Source organism: Terrapene carolina, unplaced genomic scaffold (genome assembly GCF_002925995.2).
Source record: "Terrapene carolina triunguis isolate 2854851 unplaced genomic scaffold, T_m_triunguis-2.0 Scaffold990, whole genome shotgun sequence".
Lineage (NCBI taxonomy): Eukaryota > Metazoa > Chordata > Testudines > Emydidae > Terrapene > Terrapene triunguis.
Genome location: NW_020665341.1, coordinates 247534 through 267753, shown reverse-complemented (window position 1 = coordinate 267753; position 20220 = coordinate 247534). Strand labels below are relative to the sequence as shown.

General features: G+C 48.7%; 1 protein-coding gene and 1 pseudogene across 2 annotated transcripts; one reads left to right on the top strand and one right to left on the bottom strand.

The window, feature by feature from the left end:
* LOC112124284 overlaps window positions 1–20220 on the top strand; it is a 408472-nt pseudogene that overhangs the window by 178019 nt on the left and 210233 nt on the right.
* Window positions 5326–19185, bottom strand: LOC112105240 (zinc finger protein 774-like). Of its 2 annotated transcripts, none has more exons than XM_029913857.1 (2): window positions 19003–19185; window positions 5326–6972 (listed from the first exon to the last, which is right to left on the bottom strand). In XM_029913857.1, the coding sequence occupies exon 2, from the start codon at window positions 6293–6295 to the stop codon at window positions 5498–5500; it is 798 nt and encodes a 265-aa protein (XP_029769717.1). In that variant the 5' UTR covers window positions 6296–6972; window positions 19003–19185; the 3' UTR covers window positions 5326–5497. The 2 variants fall into 2 exon arrangements, with proteins under 2 accessions (XP_029769717.1, XP_029769718.1); XM_029913858.1 differs by having other exon boundaries at window positions 5326–6969.

The window sequence follows — 20220 nt, the reverse complement described above, 5'->3', positions numbered from 1 at the left end:
AGCAAGAAGTGGTAGCTATGTCGGTGGGAGAATTCAGCTTCATTATATTCTCAGAAGGACGCTTAAGTTCCCAGATGCTCCGTGGACAGGCCTGAGTTAAGCAGAGTGAAAAGACGGCACACAAAATGGTAAGGTGAAATACACAATTGCTATATGTTTAAGAACATAAGAATGGCCATACTGGGTCAGACCAATGGTCCATCTAGCTCACTATCCTGTAGTTCTGATTTAAAATATACATTTAAAAATTGCAGGCCATTGTAGCCTGGGGAGAGTGGGAGGTGCTCTGGTTTGCTACCTAAGGATTCTCAGTCCTTTCAGGCGTTCCACATTCTGGAGGACGTAACAATCCTGGTGGCTCCTGAAGTGCAAAGGGAGATTCCATTCCAAGGTACTGCTGACAAGCCGGCTGTGTATGCCACAGAGGTTTTTCAAGCTTGTGATGTCTAAGCAACTCATCTATGAATGGAATAGGCTGATGTCCTATAGACTCGGGCCCGGAAAATACACCCTTCCCTGAAATATGATTGCCTATTTGGAGTTCGTACTACGGGAAAAGTTTGCAGCTATCAGAACCTGCGATTGGGTCGAAATTCATGGTGGAAATCAACCGGCTGCTGCGTTAGCATCTGCACAGATTACTGCTTCCCTATGGCTTACAATACAGCCTACTCTGACTACATCTACCTACGGACTACATGCAAACACATACGCTAGCATGGCCTGCACAGGCAGCCCCCCCCTTCCCTGTCACATTTCTAGACTGTGTACCACCCGCGTATTTCAGACAGTGAATTCGTCACCCACGCACTACACTTCCGCGCGGTACAATTTATTGTTCACAGGTACACCGTGACGTAGGCGATTTGTACGGTGTGGTGTATGAAAATGGAAAGGCAATATCTGGGTCTTATATTTAACACCCCGACGCATCTTTGTAAGAACTTGCAGGTATCTAGTAGAACTGTAACGTTAAATGTTTGTTTCCCTGCTGTTTGCGCTTCCCGGTCTCCACTTTGAATTCCATGGGTGGGGTGGGGGTTGTAGGTATGTGGGGGGGTGAGGATTAAGACGCTGGTGTACATTTCGCCATTAGTGGGTACATGCTGCTTCCCACAGCTTGTAATAAACAGTGCGCTGGGTCATATACCAGAAACCCCTCTCCTCCCATTCGTACATTCATAACACCAGACATGGTGCCAAAAACCTACCAGGCTCTGAGGATACGTCTGCCCCTTCTGTTTCTGCTGCTGCTTCCACAGCTGGCTGCTCCTTTGGGGGGGTCATCAAACAGCTCCTGCCAGTGGGGACCCAGGACGTGCTGCAGCTGCTCCAGCAGCCAAACTATCTCAAGGACTGGCATGGGCCGCGTGAGCTAAGACGGCCGGAATAGGGGAGGCCCCATCACTTTTTACCTGCCTTAAGGGCGAACGACGGGGGGAGAGGGGGAGTAGGGGGCCGAAAGGAGGGAGCAGGGGGCATGGCCCCGGGAAGAGGCTGTCAGGTGGAGTGGGGGGTGGGGCCCCGGTTTGGGCGCCGGTGGCTCCCCCACTTCTAGGGAGCTTCTGGTGCTCCTGGCATGAGCACGGGAATGGCTGCGCTAATCTCCTCCGGCGGCGGCTGGCTCCCCTCCGGTGCTATACTAAATTCGGAGGTAAGAAGGTGGCCATCCTGGCTGAACAGGCTGGGGGCTCAGGGCTCAGTGCAGTGCCTTGTAAAAGCGGCAGGGGGATGGAGAGTTCCCAAAGGTGCGGTTCTCATCCCTGGCTTTCCAGTATTGGCTCTGGAGCTGTTTAACCTGCTCCCTGCAGGGCCGGCCTTAGGGGAAATGGTGCCCTGGGCAAACTTGTATTTTGGCTCCCGTGGGCACCACACCCCTGCGGGCTCCCCACCTCCGATCTTCCTTGGCCCCCACAGCTCCCCACCCCCCCTTCGCCCCTGGCCCCCATGGCTCCCCAATCCCCACTGCCACAGCCCCCCCCCCCGGTCCCCACCCCACCATGACCTCCAGGCCCCGCTGCCTCCCCCCAGTGCCTAATTTGTATAGAAAGAGGTGCCAGGGCTCACCCCAGCACAAATTAAGCACTGGCTGGGTGGCCAGGACTGGTTGGGCGCCCAGTTCTGAAGGCAACACTGCTGCCAGCAGCAGCACCAGAGGCGCCGACTCTGGACTGCCACCTCCCTCCCTCCCCCCAGCACCTCCGCCCACCGGCGGCCCCGCCGATCAACTCCTCCCCCTCCCTCCCAGTGCCTCCCGCCCGCCCCAATCAGCTGTTCCGCAGCGTGCAGCAGGTCCTGGGGGGAGAGGGAGGAGTGGGGACGGGGCGCGTTCAGGGGAGGGGGCGGAACTCGGTGAAAAGAGGCAGGGAAACTGGGTGGGTGGGGGCGGGGCCTGGAGCAGAGTGTGTGTGTGTGGGGGGGGGTTGAACACCCCTGGGGCCCGGCGGAAGCCGGCACCTGTGAGCAGCGCAGAAGTAAGGGTAGCATGGTATATAGCCACCCTTACTTCCGCACTGCTGCTGCGGCTTGTGGTGCCCAGCCTGCATCTCAAGGCAGGCTCTGCACTGTCACACGGGGGCTGCATCTTGCTGGAGCCCCTGGCCATCCTGCAGCTCTCTGGCCACTCCTGGGCCCCCCAGGGTGCCATTTCAGCTTTTGGTGGGAGGTGCAACTTTAACCTGAAAACTAGATTTTTTGCAGCTAATAACTTAGGAATTAGCAGACAGGAGCACTGTATCTAATTCCTATATTAAAAAAAAGAAAAAAAATGTATACCAACACCAATTAAAGCCACATTTTAAGTTTATATGGAAGCTTAGAACAATCAAGAGACGATACAGCAAGATATTCCCAATCCCAAGCCTTGAGGGATCAGTTCTGGAGCTTTAACACAGGTATCAGAAACACAAGTGTGATACTTTGCAGATTATCTTTAGGAGAGAGAAATAAAAATAAATAAAATCTGCTTGCTTTCTCTAACAGACACGGTGTGTTACTGCCATTATCTACTCTATTTTAGTCAATTGTTTTATCCACTCAAAACGTATTTACTTAATTTTAACATATGCGAGTGAGGGTTTTCCCCCTCTTTTATTAAGAACGGGAATTTAGTTTTCTAATTATTTTGGCGTTTATGTTTACCGATCACAATCACGTACGTGACTCACTAAGGGCAGGTCTACACTAACCCCCCAATTCGAACTAAGGTACGCAACTTCAGCTACGTGATAACGTAGCTGAAGTTCGAAGTACCTTAGTTCGAACTTACCTCGGTCCAGACGCGGCAGGCAGGCTCCCCCGTCGACTTCGCGTACTCCTCTCGCCGAGCTGGAGCACCGCAGTCGACGGCGAGCACTTCCGGGTTCGACTTATCGCGTCCAGATAAGACGCGGTAAGTCGAACCCAGAAGTTCGATTTGCTTGCCGCCGAACTACCGGGTAAGTGTAGACCTATCCTAACATTTGACTCCATCATTACTATTAGTATCAGACTTGGAACTGCATTTATTTTCCTATTAATTTGAAGTTATTTTACAGATATAACTAAAAATACCCTTTGAAAATAAGCGACCTTCATCTGCACAGTGTCTACAGTTATGTGTTTAGCTAATTTTTTTTTTTTGAACTGGCGTTGCTCAGGTGACTACAAGCTACATTTACATTCTAGGAGGACACTTTTATTTGATTGTACTACTTTAAATAATGAATGACAAAGCACGATATGGTAATAAAAGTACTAATGATAATTACTCCCGCCAGGACAGGTTAGGATTTTAGAACTCACTACTCAAAGAATTAAATTTAAGCATAAGAGAAAAAAAATGATGAAATGCACAGACCAGTTAAAAAACTAAAATAACAGCACTGTGATCCTTAACGAACTTGGAAAGAATATAATTACAAAGAATATATGTGCCTTGAAGTACCAAGAAGTAACAATAACAACAATAATATGCGTATGTGTGCGCGAGAGTGTTGGGGGAGTGAGTGTGGGTGGGTGTGTGTTGGGGGAGTGTCTGAGAGACTGTGTGTGTGTATCGGGGAAGTGTGAGTGTGCCAGAGTGAGTGTGTCAGCGCGCTGTCTCTTTAAGCAGCGCATTCAGGAGTTGGAACAGCAGCACCCACTCCGCACCCAAAGTCACCAGCACACACATGCTCCCCTTGACCCCCAGCTCAGCGGAGACCGGGTATGCAGGTGTGGGGAGGGGAACACCCTGAGATCAGAACCCCCACTCTGTACAGCAGACAGGAGGAAGGCTCCAGGTCCCGAGCTTGGCGGGGGTGGCTCCGTGGGGGTGGCGGTGGCAGGAGCAGTAGCGGCTGCAGACCCAGTGGAGCAGGGCAGCAGGGGAGGAGGGGCACCCCCGCTTCGGAGGAGTTACCAGCCGCCCCCACTGCAGCTTGACCGTCTGCCCTCTCCAGGCACTGCTGCACCTGTCTGGCTGCCTCTAAGCCCACTAGCTGTCGGCAGGTCAGGTGGGTGGGAGAGACCAGCACGGCGCCCCCCTAAGCAGTGGCCCAGCCCACCGACCCCTAAGGCCAGCCCTGGCTCCCTGCACTGGTCATGGGTCTGTTTAATCCCCAACTCTGCCAGGCTGCCTGCTATTTTCTGGTACACCTGATCATTTCTGGTGCTCTGACTGACGTCAAATGTCTGGCTCGCCTCACACCGCAGATTTATCAGAATCTGACGCTGGTCCAGTGACCAGCGCACTGGGCAAAGGCCTTCCTCTTACCAGTGGCCGTAGCTAACGCAGGGGACGGATCTCCCTGTTTGCAGCTCAGGGGTCAGAACACAACGGCAGGGCCAAACACCAAGCGGCCCATGGGATTGTGGGGTAGCACTAGCGGACTCTCAGAACACGAGTCTGAAGACCTGGGGTCCAGCTAAGTCCTCACTGCAAAATGATGCAGTGTGAACCCTGAGTTCCAATAGGACTGGGGCTCAGACCCCCCCACCCCCCCTTTTCGGGTCCTAGGGCCCAGGTTCCAAGGGCTTATTGGCCTAAGTCAGGCAAATTTGTGTATAGATGGAAGGGGGGGTTGGCACGAATATGAGCTCAGACCTACACTGCTGTGTAATCATATCCCACAGGCCGGGGGGAGGGGGCCTTGGGAGAGGATGTGTGTTTTTGCCTGATTTTGTAAGCAAGTCGTTTTTAAGTGAGGTGAAACTTGGAGTATGCAAGACAAATCAGGCTCCTGAAAGGGGTACAGTCGTCTGGAAAGGTTAAGAACCACTGAGTTATAGGGTCTCTCTCCTGCATGGACTATCTGATGTATATAAAGCTGTGAGCTGTGAATGAAACATTTCACACATTTGGAGTATGTATATGGTCGCTCTACCATGTGGATCCTTTAATGTGAAATATGAACTGAACTCTGACGGAAACTTTTCCCACAATCCAGGGATTAATAAGGGCTTTCTCCAACATCGGTCATCCAGTGTGTGGTAAGATGTGACTTGTTACTAAACGTTTGCTCACAAGTGGAGGCTTTTATGGTTTTTCCCCTCTCACGTGGATTCTCTGATGCGCAAGAAGATCTGAGCTCTGAATGAAACTTTTCCCACACTCCAGGCACGTATGGGGTTTTTCTCCCGTGTGGATTCTCTGATGTCGAGTAAGGTTGGAACTCCGAGTGAAATATTTCCCACAGTCAGAGCATTTATAGGGCGTTTCTCCTGTATGACTTCTCTGATGCACAATTAGATCTGAGCTCTGAATGAAACTTTTCCCACAGTCCAGGCATTTATGGGTTTTTTCCCCTCTGTGGGTTCTCTGATGTCTAGTAAGGGTTGAACTTCGAGTGAAGTTTTTCCCACAGTCGGGGCATTTATAGGGTGTTTCTCCCGTATGAACTCTCTGATGCACAATAAGATCTGAGCTCTGAATGAAACTGTTCCCACAGTCCTTGCATACATAGGGTTTCACTCCTGTGTGGCTTCTGTGATGTGTAGTAAGTTGTGAATTATCACTAACCTTTTCCCCAGAGTCGAGGCTGGTACGCACTTTTCCTCCTATGTGGATTCTCTGGTGTCTAGTAAGGTTTGCACTTCGATTGAAGCCTTTCCCACAATCGGGGCATTTATAGGGCGTTTCCCCTGTATGGATTCGCTGGTGCACGAGAAGATTGTAGCTTTGAAGGAATATTTTCCCACAGTCAAGGCATTTATAGGGACTCTCACCCATGTGTGCGCTTTGATGTGTAATAAGTTGTGAGTTGTCACTAAAGCTTTTCCCACTGTCAAGGTATTTATAGGGTTTATCTCCTGTGTGGGTTCTCAGATGTCCCATAAGGCATGATTTTATCACTAAATTCCTTCCCACACTCAGTGCATTTATAGGGTGTCTCTCCTGTATGGACTCTCTGATATCAAACTAGGTTTGATCTCCGACTGAAATTTTTCCCACAGGCCTATATGGTTTATCTCCTGTGTGGATTCTGTGATGTGAAATAAGATGTGAGATCTGAAAAAAAGTGTCTCACAGTAAAGTCATTTGTAGGGCTTCTCTCCTTTGTGGGGGTTCTCTGATGCATAATAAAGTATGCTTCTGTCGCTAAACTAACTCCCAGAGTCAGTGCATTTATAGGGTCTCTCCTCTGTGAATCCTTTGATGTCCCATAAGGTGCGAGTTGTCACTAAATCTTTTTCCACACTGAACTGAAGCTTTTGCTGTGCGTTGTGCATGTGGTTTTTTCCACTCGTGTGTGTGGATTCTCTGCCGGGCTGTGGTTTCCTTGAGGTCTTTGCACTTTTCCCCACAAATAAGGGATTTAATTACTTCCTTTCACAATTGGTTTCTCTGATGTCTCTCTGACCTGCAATGACTCTTATGGGATGTTCCCTGGTCAATGCTCCAGGAACCGTTCCATTTAGATCTTCCTGATAACGTCCCATGCAGCTCCACTTGCTTAGGAGTTCCCTACTGGAGATTCTCCTCTTCATTCTCACTCACCATCCCTTCACCTGCTGGGACACAGAGAGAATTCAGACTAGAGTCATTCCCAGTGCTAGAGTCAACAGAAAGAAAGGGGAATAACAAAGAGGAGAAAGAAAACACAAGAACTGTTGGGTAACTAAACTTTCTCTTTCTCAAAACCCCATCTGTAAGTTTTCCTTCTCTGAAGTGAGCCCCTGGTTCTCAGTGACCCATTACCACTGGGTCACTCCTCTTCATCTTAGGAACATGGAGATCAAATAAAATACATTTTTCTAGCATCCCAATGTCGTGTCAGAAGATGGAGGTGTTCTGTGAACATTTTGCCTCTCTAACGCTTACGACAACTGCCCAGGGTGAGAAGACAAGCTATACGTTCCGATGAATAAACTTTACAGAAGATTAGCCATCTCCAGGCAGGACACTTTTCCTACTTATTCATTTGGTATACAAATGAAGGTTAACGGAAAGCAAGATTCCCAATAGGTGGGAATCCTAAGTTTTCTCCATCTCTCTGTGATGGCTTCATAGGGCAAATAAAGAAGGTTTGAGATATTTCCCCTTCAACTGGAATTTAATGCAATATTTATGTGGGGTCTCCCACCGAGCACCAGAGCCCACTTCAGAGAAGGGAAAACGATGGATGGGTGGATAATTTTTACCTGTCTTCTTCTTAGGTACCTGGTGATCTATGCTCCATTACAGCAGGGAAGTAGCCAATACTACAACCAATCTCCACAAAGAAGAGGGAAACTTAAAAAGTGAATAAAATTGAGCCAACAGGAAAAACAGCTTATTTGAGGGCTTTTTTTTCTTTCTTCCTTCCCCCAAGATATGACAAAAAACCAAGAGAGAGCGCGCAGAACTCTTTGTCCAAATGCATTTCAGACAAACACCATCACATCTCTTCCCAGTGTGAGGAAAGAGAATACACTGAAGACCAGGGATATATGGCAAAATTACCTGAATGAAGGATTGTGCTGTTCTGCAAAGGAAATGACCTAAGCTAGTACTCAGACACAACCAAGAACCTGTCTAGAAAGAGAGATCCTATATCTCCCTGGTTGTGAGACAAAATAGGATTCTTGTCCTGTCAAGAGCACCATGAAGATCCAGTTATCCGAATCCCTAGAAAAGCCCAGTTTTGTGGGAAGTTTCTAGATTTGAGCAGGAAGTCCATGAGTTCTCCTGAACATTCATGCTCCAGAAGGGAAAACCTCCCTGGTTCCAGGGGAAACGCCTGAGGTGCTGTGTGCCTGGGAGTCTGAGCAAAGACTATCCTTTACCAGGAGCAAGAGAATATGAGGCAAAGCACAATATGGTGATAAAAGTACTAAAGATAATTACTCCAGCCGGGACAGGTTAGGCATTTTAGAACTCACTACTCACAGAATTAAACTGAAGTGTAAGAGAGAAATAAAATTATGAAATGCACAGACCAGTCAAAAAACTAAAATAACAGTACTGTGATCCTTAATGAACTTTGAAAGGATAAAATTACAGAGAATATATGTGCCTTGCATATTTTGACAGGAAGCACCAAGAAGTAACAATAACAACAATAATGTGTGTGTAAGAGAGAGTGTGCTGGGGGGACTGTGTGAGGGAGAGTATGTGTGTGGTGGTGGAGTGTCTGAGAGTGTGTGTGTGTGTGTGTTTGTGTGTGAGAGAGAGGGATTGTATGTGTGAGGGAGAGAGTGTGTGTGGGTGAGGGAGAGAGTATGTGTGTGTGTTGGGAGAGTGTGTGTGTGCGTAGAGGGGGGAGTGTGTGTGTGACAGTGCGCATGTGGGTTTGTGCGTGTAGGAGGGAGTGTGTGTGTGTGTGTGTGTGTGTCAGAGAGTGCATGTGTGTGTGTGTGTTGGGAGGAATGTGAGTGTGCCAGATTGAGTGTGTCAGCACTCTGTCTCTTTAAGCCGGTGATTCTCAAACTTTTGTACTGGTGACCCCTTTCACATAGCAAGCCTATGAGTGCGACCCCCCCTTATAAATTAAAAACACATTTTTATATATTTAACACCCTTATAAATGCTGGAGGCAAAGCGTGGTTTGGGCTGGAGGTTGACAGCTCGTGACCCCCCACATAATAACCTCACAACCCCCTGAGGGGTCCCAACCCCCAGTTTGAGAACCCCTGCTTTAAGCAGTGCATTCAGGAGCCTGTGGAGACCGGGTACACAGTGGGAGGAAGGGGGACACCCGACACCAGAGCCAAACACCAAGCAGCCCAGGGGATTGTGGGAGAGCACTGGTGGACTCTCTGAACATGACTCTGAAGACCTGGGCCTCAGCTAAGTCCACGCTGCAAAATGATGCAGTGTGAACCCCGAGTTCCAACAGGACTTGGGCTCAGGACCCCCCCATTTTCGGGTCCTAGTGCCCAGGTCCCGAGGGCTTACTGGCCTGAGTCAGACAAATTTGTGTCTAGATGGAAGGTGGGTGGGGTTGGGCACGAATAAGAGCCCAGACTTACATTGGCCTGTAGACAACCCCCCTCTCCCCCAGGGTCTATCTACACTGCAAAGAAAACCCCGTGGCGGTGAGTCTCCGAGCCTGGGTTTACTGACTCAGGCTACGGGGCTGAAAATAGCAGTGTAGATATTCCCGCTCTAAGAGGGGTCAGTCTCAGACCAGCCTGAGAAGGAACATATACACTGCTATTTTCAGCCCTGGAGCGTGATCTCAAATCAGTGAACCTGGGCTGACACTTGTTGCTGTGGTTTTTCTTTTTCCGGTGTCGATGTACCCTCAGACTATCATCCAGTGCTCATCAGCCTCTCTATATGGCCCAGCCACCAATCAAGGGGGGCAAAGTGCCCTACTGAGTGGGCGTGGGTTAGACAAGCAGCAGCAGAATGGGCAGGAATGGTGTCCCTAGCCTCTGTTTGCCAGAAGCTGGGACTGGGTGACAGGGCATGGATCACTTGATGATAACCTGTCTGTTCATTCCCTTTGGGGCACCTGCCGTTGGCCAGTCAGAGGACAGAATACTGGGCTTGATGGACCTTTGGTTTGACCTAGTATGGCCGTTCTTATGTTCAGAAATCAACATCTGATTTTCCCCCTACAAGTGCTTCACACTACTGTAGACCGTTCCAGGGACTGCCATGGGTTGACTCTGGCTTTGTACCAGGCTGAGAGAGGGGGCAATCAGCCGACGTGGCACCAATGTTACTCCGGATTTACACTGGGGCAGATGGGAATCAACCCCATGTGATGCCAAGGGAGGTCACTCCGGACTTACATGGGGGTGAGTGAGGGGAATGGGGCCCAAGTGACTCCAGTGGGATCTCTCCTGATTTAAACCGGACTCAGCCAGAGGAGCACAGCGCGTTTCGACTCTAGGAGAAGTCTGAGAGCGTATGACGAGGCAGAGCTAAGATGCTTTGGGTGACCTCCCTGCCTTCCCTCAGCCCACCCGGCCTGGACTGTGTGTGTAACTTTAAACGACACATTATGTGAGTTTGTAATGCTTGTGGGACCCCACTTACTGTGCACCTCACGCTTGATTTTTGGGCAATGAATAATACCTAGCTCTGAAATAGCACGGTACATCAGCCAAGGTCAGAGCATTTTGCAAAACTGGTCCCTGTTTCTCTCCATGACTGCTCCACCAGCCTTTTAAAAACAAGCAGCAGAGCTCTCACAGGGTACGTCTTCACTACCTGCCGGATAGGCGGGTAGCAATCGATCTATTGGGGATCGATTTATCACGTCTCATCTAGACGTGATAAATCGATCCCCGAACGCGTTCCCTGTCGACTCTGGAACTCCACCAGCGCGAGAGGCGGAAGCGGAGTCGACGGGGGAGCCGCGGCCGTCGATCCCGCGCCATGAGGTTGGGAGGTAAGTCGATCTAAGATACGTCGACTTCAGCTACGCTATTCTCGTAGCTGAAGTTGCGTATCTTAGATCGATTCCCCCACCCCCAGTGTAGACCAGCCCACAGACTGACTGTCTCCCTCTGCAAGAGACAGGTGAATAGAAACGCCGGCCAGAAAGGATTTCCCCTGGACACAAGGGTTTTCCGTCACAGACTCCTGGAAGGGTCTGGAAAGCTCTGGAATCTGCAGTGCTCAGGGTTGGGGAATTAACACCTGAAAGAGGCTTCCTAGACAGCCTCCGAGTCCACCAAAGGCCATTTTTTTAGTCATTATACTAGACAAAAGACACTGGACATTTAAAAAACTGAATTCCACTTTAATTGTTCCAAAGACCGAAATGAAAAGCTCCCGCCCCAGGGCCCTGCTCAGCAAAGTGCGTTTCAACTCAGCACATTACTGCTCGGGGCTCCAGCAACAGGGTTCCATCGTACAGCTGGCAGAAAAGGGAAGAGAATTCGAGAAAGACGCTGTGCCCTGAGACAGGCAGTTGGATGCTAGGTAGTCAAATGCCTCTGATTTGGGAAGTAGGAAATGGATGGTTTGGGGTTTTTTTTGACTATGGCCCGCCCTAATCAAGGCGCTGGGAGAATGTCCTTCCAGTGTGGAGGAGAAGTCTACACCGTCCCACCTGGTGTTAGCTGCATACTGCCTGCTAAGAAGATCTAAGAGGACTCTTCCCTGTGTTCATTTGTTCACGCTACGGTCAGAGCCCAGTTGAAGCTTCCCTGTCATTCAAATTCTCTCCGGTGTGGTGTTTAATAGCGCGTGGGCTGTGACTGAAACTTGTCCCACCATCGAGGCATTTATTGCAGTGGTTCGGGGGGGGGGACGGGGACAGCAGAGGTCTTCAAAGGGGTACGTGAACTCATCTAGATAGTTGCCTACTTTCACAACAGGCTACATGAGAAGCACTAGCGAAGTCAGGACAAACTAAAGTTTCATATAGATAATGACTTGGTTACACTGCTCTATATGCTATATCCATAGCTGACATGTTGGGGGGGGGGGTCATGCCAGGTCACATGATCCCCCCAGATTTATGCCAGGGTGGGAGTTGGGCTGAGCGTGGCTGAGAGGGAGGTGCCTGGGAAAGGCAGCAACAGCGAGTGCTCCCACTGGGTGCCACTAGGTGGCGCCTAGAGCAGGGAAGTGAGACCGGGCTGGCAGCATTGGGGGCGCGGGGAAGCCGGATGAATCCGTCCCTTCCTCACCAGCAGCCGCCATTACCTGCTCAGGTATGAGTCTGGACTAGCCTGCCTGGGGTGTGCAGAAGGGCACTCAGGGAGTCAGTCGGGGCAATAGGGGGGAGTCAGTGGGGCCCAGGCGAGCAGGGGGTGGGATGAGGAGGCAGGGGGAGGCAATAGGGACCTAGGGGACTAGGAGAGGCAGCAGGGGCCAGGGCAATTGGGGGATGGATGGTGGGCCGGAGGAGGAAGCAGGGACCGGGGGGGGTGTGGTGGAATGAGGCCCCAGAGGCCAGGGGAGGATGGGTTGGGGGAGGCCACAGGGGCCAGAACACCAAAATACCTGTTTCCCCAGAGTGCCATTTTCCCTAAGGCTGGCCCTGGGAGGGTGACTGCCCAGGGTGCTGTGGTCAGAGGGGGTTGCTGAAGGGGGCCCGGGCCATCACCAGGAAGTTGACTGTGGCTGTGGTGGCAAGGGGGGGGGGCTGTCATTGTGCCCCCACGCTCAGTAGTTACTAGTCGCTTCTGCATCTATATCCGCATTTCTCAATCTACAGCTGACAATTTATTTTAGAATGACAGGGTAACAATGAGAAAGGCAGCCATCTTTCAGTACTAGTGGCTGTGACTCCGTTGTATCTTTATGTCTGATTTTGTAAGCAAGTCCTTTTTAAGTGAAGTGAAACTTGGGGGTAAGCAAGACAAAATCAGCCTCCAGAAAAGGGTACAGTCATCTCGAAAGGTTGAGAGCCACGGATTTATAGTCTCTCTCCCCTGCATGGACTATCTGATGTATACAAAGCTGTGAATGAAACAGTTCACACATTCGGAGTATGTATACAGTCGCTCTACCATGTGGATCCTTTGATGTGAAATAAGAACTGAACTCTGACGGAAACTTTTCCCACAATCCAGGGATTAATAAGGGCTTTCTCCAACATCGGTCATCCAGTGTGTGGTAAGATGTGATCTGTTATACTAAACTTTTGCTCACAAGTGGAGGCTTTTATGGTTTTTTCCCTCTCATGTGGATTCTCTGATGCGCAAGAAGATCTGAGCTCTGAATGAAACTATTCCCACAGTCCAGGCACGTATGGGGTCTTTCCCCCGTGTGGATTCTCTGATGTCTAGCAAGGTTGGAACTCCGACTGAAGTATCTCCCACAGTCAGAGCATTTAAAGGGCGTTTCTCCTGTATGGCTTCTCTGATGCACAATAACATCTGAGCTCTGAATGAAACTTTTCCCACAGTCCAGGCATTTATGGGTTTTTTCCCCCGTGTGGGTTCTCTGATGTCTAGTAAGATTTGAACTTCGAGTGAAGTTTTTCCCACAGTCGGGGCATTTATAGGGTGTTTCTCCTGTATGAACTCTCTGATGCACAATAAGATCTGAGCTCTGAATGAAACTGTTCCCACAGTCCTTGCATACATACGGTTTTGCTTCTGAGTGGCTTCTGTGATGTGGAGCAAGCTGTGACTTATCACTAACCTTTTCCCCAGAGTCAAGGCATTTATGTGGTTTTTCTCGTATGTGGACTATCTGGTGTCTTTCCAGGTTTGAACTTCGATTGAAGCTTTTCCCACAGTCGGGGCATTTATAAGGCATTTCTCCCGTATGGGTTCGCTGATGCGCAATAAGGTGTGCGCTCTGAAGGAAACGTTTCCCACAGTCAAAGCACTTATAGGGTCTCTCACCCATGTGGGCACTTTGATGTGTAATAAGTTGTGAGTTGTCACTACAATTTTTCCCACAGTAAGGTACTTATAGGGCGTCTCTCCTGTATGAGCTCTCTGATATCAAGCTAGGTTTGACCGCCGATTGAAATTTATCCCACAGGCCTGGCATTTATATGTTTTCTCTCCTGTATGGATTCTGTGATGTGAGTGCTGAAAAAATGTTTCTCACCATAAATTCATTTGTAGGGTTTCTCTCCCGGGTGGGTATTCTCTGATGCGTAATAAAGTGTGCTTCTGTCGCCAAACTAACTCCCAGTCAATGCAGTTATAGGGGCTCTCCTGTGTGAATTCTTTGATGTCCAATAAGGTGCGAGTTGTCACTAAATCTTTTTCCACACACAAAGCATTTATAGAGTTTCTCTCCTGTGTGGGTTTTCTGGTGTCTAATAAAGTGCAATCTCGAACTGAAGTTTTTGCCGTGCGTTGTGTGTGTGTTTTTTCTCTCTTGTGTGTGGATTCTCTGCTGGGCTGTGGTTTCCTTGAGGTCTTTGCACCATTCCCCACAAGTAATGGATTTAATTACTTCCTTCCACAATTGGTTTCTCTGCTGTCCCTCTGACCTGCAATGATTCTCACAAGATTATCCGTGGTCAACGCTCCAGGAACCGTTCCATTTAGATCTTCCTGATAACGTCCCACTTGCTTAGGGGTTCCCTACTGGAGATTCTCCTCTTCATTCTCACTCAGCATCTCTTCACCTGCTAGGATACAGAGAGAATTCAGACTAGGGTCATTCCCAGTGCTAGAGTCAAAGGGAAAGAAAGGGGAACAGCAAAGAGAAGAAAGAAAACACAAGAACTGATGGGGTTTTGAGAAAGATAAAAGTTACTTACCTGTCTGCAAGTTTTCCTTCTCTGAAGTGAGCCCCTGGTGCTCAGTGATCCATTACAACTGGGTTACTCCTCTTCATTTTAGGAGCATGGAGATAAAATACAATAATTTTTTCTAGCGTCACAATGTCATGCCAGAAGATGGAGGTGTTCTGTGAACATTTTGTCTCTCTAACTCTCAAGACAAATGCCAAAGTTGAGAAGACGAGCTATCAGTTCTACTCCTGTGGGAATTCTGCGCCTCTGCGGATGTGCAGAATTCATATCCCCTGCAGATTTTTGGCCCCCGACAGAAAATACTTTTCTGCCCAAGAACTGCTGCAGTTTAGCCTTTCGCCCACCAGAGGCCGCTGTGGTGCCAGAACGGCAAGCAGCATGAACGCAGCCGGCTGTTCTGGCGCTACAGCAGCCTCTGGTGGGCAAAAGGCGGAACTGCAGAACTTCTGGGGCAGAATGTATTTTCTGTGGGGGAAAAAAGTTCTGTATTACTATAGTAACTCCTCACTTAATGACGTCCCAGTTAAAGCTGTTTTGTCCCTGACCTATTAGAGAACATACTCATTTAAAGTTGCACAATATTTCCTTATAAAGTTGTTTGGCCGTGGGGGCTTGGAACCAGGGTGGACTGGCAGCCCCTCTATCCACTCCCCTCTAACCCCACAACACCCCCCGCCTCTTGTTGGCCCCACGGATCAGCAACTCCCCCTCCCTCCCTGCGCCTCCCACTCACAGCAATCAGCTGTTTTACCGTTCAGGAGGCTCTGGGGGGAGGAGTGCATCGGGGGAAGGGGTGGAGTGGGGCCAGGCTTGAGGCAGAGCTGGGAGTTGAGCACTCTTCCCCCCCCGGTACTTTGGAAAGTTGACGCCTGTGCAGCCGTGCATGCGCGGTCCAGAGGAGGGAGTGGTGCGCTCCAGAGGGATAGTGTGGGTTCATCATCACATTCAGTTTCCCCAAGGAAGTGTTTACAGCTGCAGCCCTGCGTCTATTGTATCTCTTCCCTTCTGCCTCCCTACATGCTGCCTTGTAGTGTGAGGCTACATTAACAACAATGTGTTAACCCTTGAGGGCTCAGCCGAGTGCTAGTTCATCATTTAGCAGCAAGGCATTCCCTGGGAAATATCCCACCTGATATCAACACGGTTGCTTTAGGAGAAGCTCAGGGAGCTCATGAGCAGGTCCCCACACAAGATTAGAACTTGTTTAAAACTTATACTGTATATGTAATAATGTCTTTTGTCTGGCCAAAAAAAAAATCCCTGGCACCTAACCCCCCACCCCCCATTTACATTAATTCTTAGGGGTAAATTTGATTTGCTTAAAGTCACATTTTCCAAGAACATAACTACAATGTTAAGCGAGGAGTTACTGTATACCTGGTAAGGAATCTACTTGTCAGAGACAATTACCAGAATCTTTTTTTTGGGTCTTTATTGTTACAGACGTACTTGCCGAGAGACATTTTGAAATAAATTATCAAAATAATTGAAACTGGCATGATTATAGGGTGTTATTTGGACAAATAAAATATGCAGAATTTTTCAGAATTGTAAAATAATGAGTGCAGAATTTTTTTTATTTTTTTGGCGCAGAATTCCCCCAGGAGTAAAGTTCTGATGAATAAACTTTACAGAAGATTCGCCATCTCCAGGCAGGATACTTCATCTACTTATTCATCTGGTACACAAAAACGGAAATGAAGGTTTACAGCAAAGCAAGATCCCAAAAGGTGGGAATCCTAAGTTTTCTCCACCTCTCTGTTGGAAGGTTCCATGGGGGAAATAAAGAAGGATTGAGACATTTCCCCTTCAACTGGAATTTAATGTAAAATTTTTGTCGGGTCTCATGGAGCACCAGAGCCCACTTCAGAGAAGGGGAAACGATGGATGGGTGGATAATTTTTACCTTTCTCCTTCTTAGGTACCTGGTGATCAATGATCCATTACGGCAGGGAAGTAGCCAATACTAAAACCAATCTCCACAAACAAGAGGGAAACTTAAAAGATCAAGAAAATTGAACCAACAGGAAAACCATAATAGAGGGCTTGTTTTTTTTCCCTCTTACTTCCCCCAAGATATGACGAAAAACCAAGAGAGAGAGAGCGCAGAACTCTTTGTCCAAATGCATTTCAGACAAACACCACCACATCTCTTCCCAGTGTCAGGAAAGAGAATACATTGAAGACCGGGGATATATGGCAAAATTACCTGAATGAAGCATTGTGCTGTTTTGGAAAGGAAATGACCTAAGCTAGTACTCAGACCCAATCAAGAACCTGTCTAGAAAGAGATCCTATATCCCCCCGGTTGCGAGACAAAATAGGATTCTTGTCCTGTCAAGAGCACCATGAAGATGCAGTTATCTAAATCCCTAGAAAAGCCCAGGTGTGTGGGCAGTTTCTAGATTTGAGCAGGAAGTCCATGCGTTCTCCTGAACATTCATGCTCCAGAAGGGAAAACCTTCCAGGTTTCAGGGCAAACGCTTGAGGTGCCATGGGCCTGGGAGCTTGAGGGACACTTGGAACAGACATTTCCTCCAGCCCAGGAAGATGAAGGATGTTGAACTGCCATATCTAAGAATCTGAGAGACCAGCACTGAAAGTGGTCTGAGAAAGGGTGTGTGTGTGTGGGGTCCATAGTTTTCAACAAAAATGAAAATGATGCCACATCTGCCTGTCCCCTCCACCCCCTCCAACCCTGTATGCGTTCCGCCCCTACCTGTTCTGCCCCATCTCCCACATCAGTTCAGCCCTCCCCCCCCCCAAATCAATTCTGCTGACCCACCTCTGCTTTTCCTACAGCTCCAGAGGTTCTTCACCCTGTGAGGCACTGCACCTCAAAATAGCAACCTGTATCCCCCATAATCACCACTGTCATACAATTGTGATATTTCATACAAAGCATGCCATATATCATATGAAAGGTCATGATCTGCTGAAACCCATTGTTCTGTCCGAATATGTGTATCATTAGTGTGTATAAAGTTATGAGATTGTGCTGTATGGTTGTTACTGAAATATACTGTAAGTTTGCTAGTGACATACAAAGGACCCCCGCCCAGGAGGGTGCCCCACAACCATTAATGATCAGGGGAGTTGTAATCAAGGGATTTACAATTCAATGACAGTTGCCCAAGTCCACACAATGGGGGATTACTTGATCACTGTGACTCAGTTGAGCTCACTGGGACATGTCCGGGGGGAGGGATAGCTCAGTGGTTTGAGCATTGGCCTGCTAAACCCAGGATTGTAAGTTCAATCGTTGAGGGGGCCATTTAGGGATCTGGGGCAAAAATCTGTCTGGGGATTGGTCCTGCTTTGAGCAGGGGGTTGGACTAGATGACCTCCTGAGGTCCTTTCCAACCCTGACATTCTACAATTCTATGAACTGTCTCTCAGGCATATGGATTGATGGCATTATACAAGGATCAGTTGCAGCATGTCTCTGCCTTTCTCCTCCCCTATCTATGCTGGAAGCAACAGGAATGCCAAGAAGACAAAGATCATCTGAGGAAACTGGTCCAGGCTTAAGGAAAAGTCTAACACCCAGTGGAGTAAGAAAACTGATCTAAATACTGCCTAATGTAATAAGGTTTAGATTGTACATTTTTCTTTGGTAACTTTCTCCGATTTTTTATACCTACCACTTCTAATCACTTTAAAAATGGATCTCTCTCTAGTTAAGAAATCTATTTTATACTTTACTTAAAACAGCCTGGTTTGGTTGAGGTGCTGGGGAAATCTCAGCTCGGGTACGAAGGCTGGTGCACGTCCTCTCCACACTGAGGGAAGGGCGGCCTGGGTAATGACCTTACACTGGTCAGGCTTCTGACCGGGGCAGGACGGTGCAGCTCAGGGGTACTATGCTGAGGTGCTGGAAGGAATTGGCTGAAGCCTCTATTTTAGTTCATGAGTGGCTGGGGGAAGCATTCATGTAACTTGGGTGTGTCCCTGCCTGTGGACATCTGTAAGTCTGCAGCTTGTCACAAAATCAGGGACAGGGAGCCCAGCGGTATCCCAGTTCTAGGTTTCACTCCGGGGACCCCGTCACATGCCCCCTCTCCCAGGCCTGGTGCTGCAGGGAAGGAAACGGGATGGGAGCAGCAGAGGAGCAGAAGGGAGGCGAGTCGCCTTATTACAATTTCTGCTCCTGCCTACCTGCTCTTCTACTGTGAGAACAGCTTCAGCACCGGAGAGGAGAAGGAAAGATCTATGCAAGTTTCCTGCAGCCGCCCTGATTGACTGATTCCGCTATACATATGTTTCTGTCTCCCCGATCTCAGTTTCAACTCTGTCTCCCACTGGAGCTAGGGAAGACGGAGCCCACTCCCCCAACACTGAAGCAAGCATGGAAGAACCTGAGCAGATGCTCAACAGGGCACCTCACAGATGTGGCAGTTTCCAATAACCACAGGAAGAAGAAATCCCTTACCCAGCGAGTTCACCGTCTCGTAGTTCTCCTGCATGACGTCCCTGTAGAGGGCTCTCTGAGCGGGGTCCAGGAGAGTCCCCTGCCCCTGGATGAAATACACAGCCACCTCCTCAAAGGTCACCGGCATCTAGAACAACAAGAGTCCCCCACTCAGCACCTGCTGCCCCAGTCACAATCCCACTAGTCATGGGGGAGAAGGCTGATAAAATGGAAGCTCTGGGAGGGCCAGAGAAGCAGAATCCCACCCTCGTCCTGCTCAGAGCAGCCAGGAGGCTTCAGGGTGGGGGAGAGAGCCCCTTGTACTCCCAGCCGATGGAGGAGGGCAGGGGCCTTCCTATTTATCTCAGGCCTACTAGCCAGAGGCTGGTATGGGAGGGCAGAGCCCTTGAGCAGGGTCCAGGGACAGGAATCCCAACCCCCTCCCTATTCCCAGCAGCTGGGTGTGATTATTTTTACATCAATAATCAAAAAATAGAGGACAAGGGGCAAAGTGTGCGGAGATTGGATCTGAGAGTAGAAAAATTAAGGAGAAAGGGGTAGAAAAGGGGTGAAAGTAGCGGTTTTAGATCAATATGCCATTGAGATGAAGTTGAGAACGTCTGAGGACATAGTGTTTTATTTAATATCAGATAATGAGAGAAAAGGGGCAAAATATAAAAGGGGTATTAAATCCATTCTAGATAATTAGGCCCTGTCACCCACATCTGAACACTCCCCCTTCTGGGGAGTGAACCAGAGAAATAATTTCCCTCTAAAACACGAAGCTGGTACAGTCAAAAAAGGGTGGGGAAACGCGCTCAAATCTGAGAAAGGGCTTATATCAATATTTGATAACTACAGGGGGACAAATGGCAAAAAACGGAGAGGCTTTGATATTAATACTCAAAGGAGAGACAAAGGAGAAAATCTAAGGGAACTGTATACAATCATTTGATAACTGGACCAAAAAAAAAGAGGGGGTCAAATCTGCAGGGATTTTATAGAGTAACTGATCATTCAAGAACGAAAAAGGTCAATAGGTGAGAGTTTTTATATGATTATTTCATAATTAAAGAGAGAAAAGGGCAATACATGAGGTGGGCTGTTATGATAATTGGGCCCACAGATTTATGCTAATTGGGATCTCAACTGTAAAAAGTATGTGAAAGTTCATAAAATGTCACCATAACCTATAACAACAAAGGGTGACGGCAAAAAGGTACGAAAGGGAGACAGTGA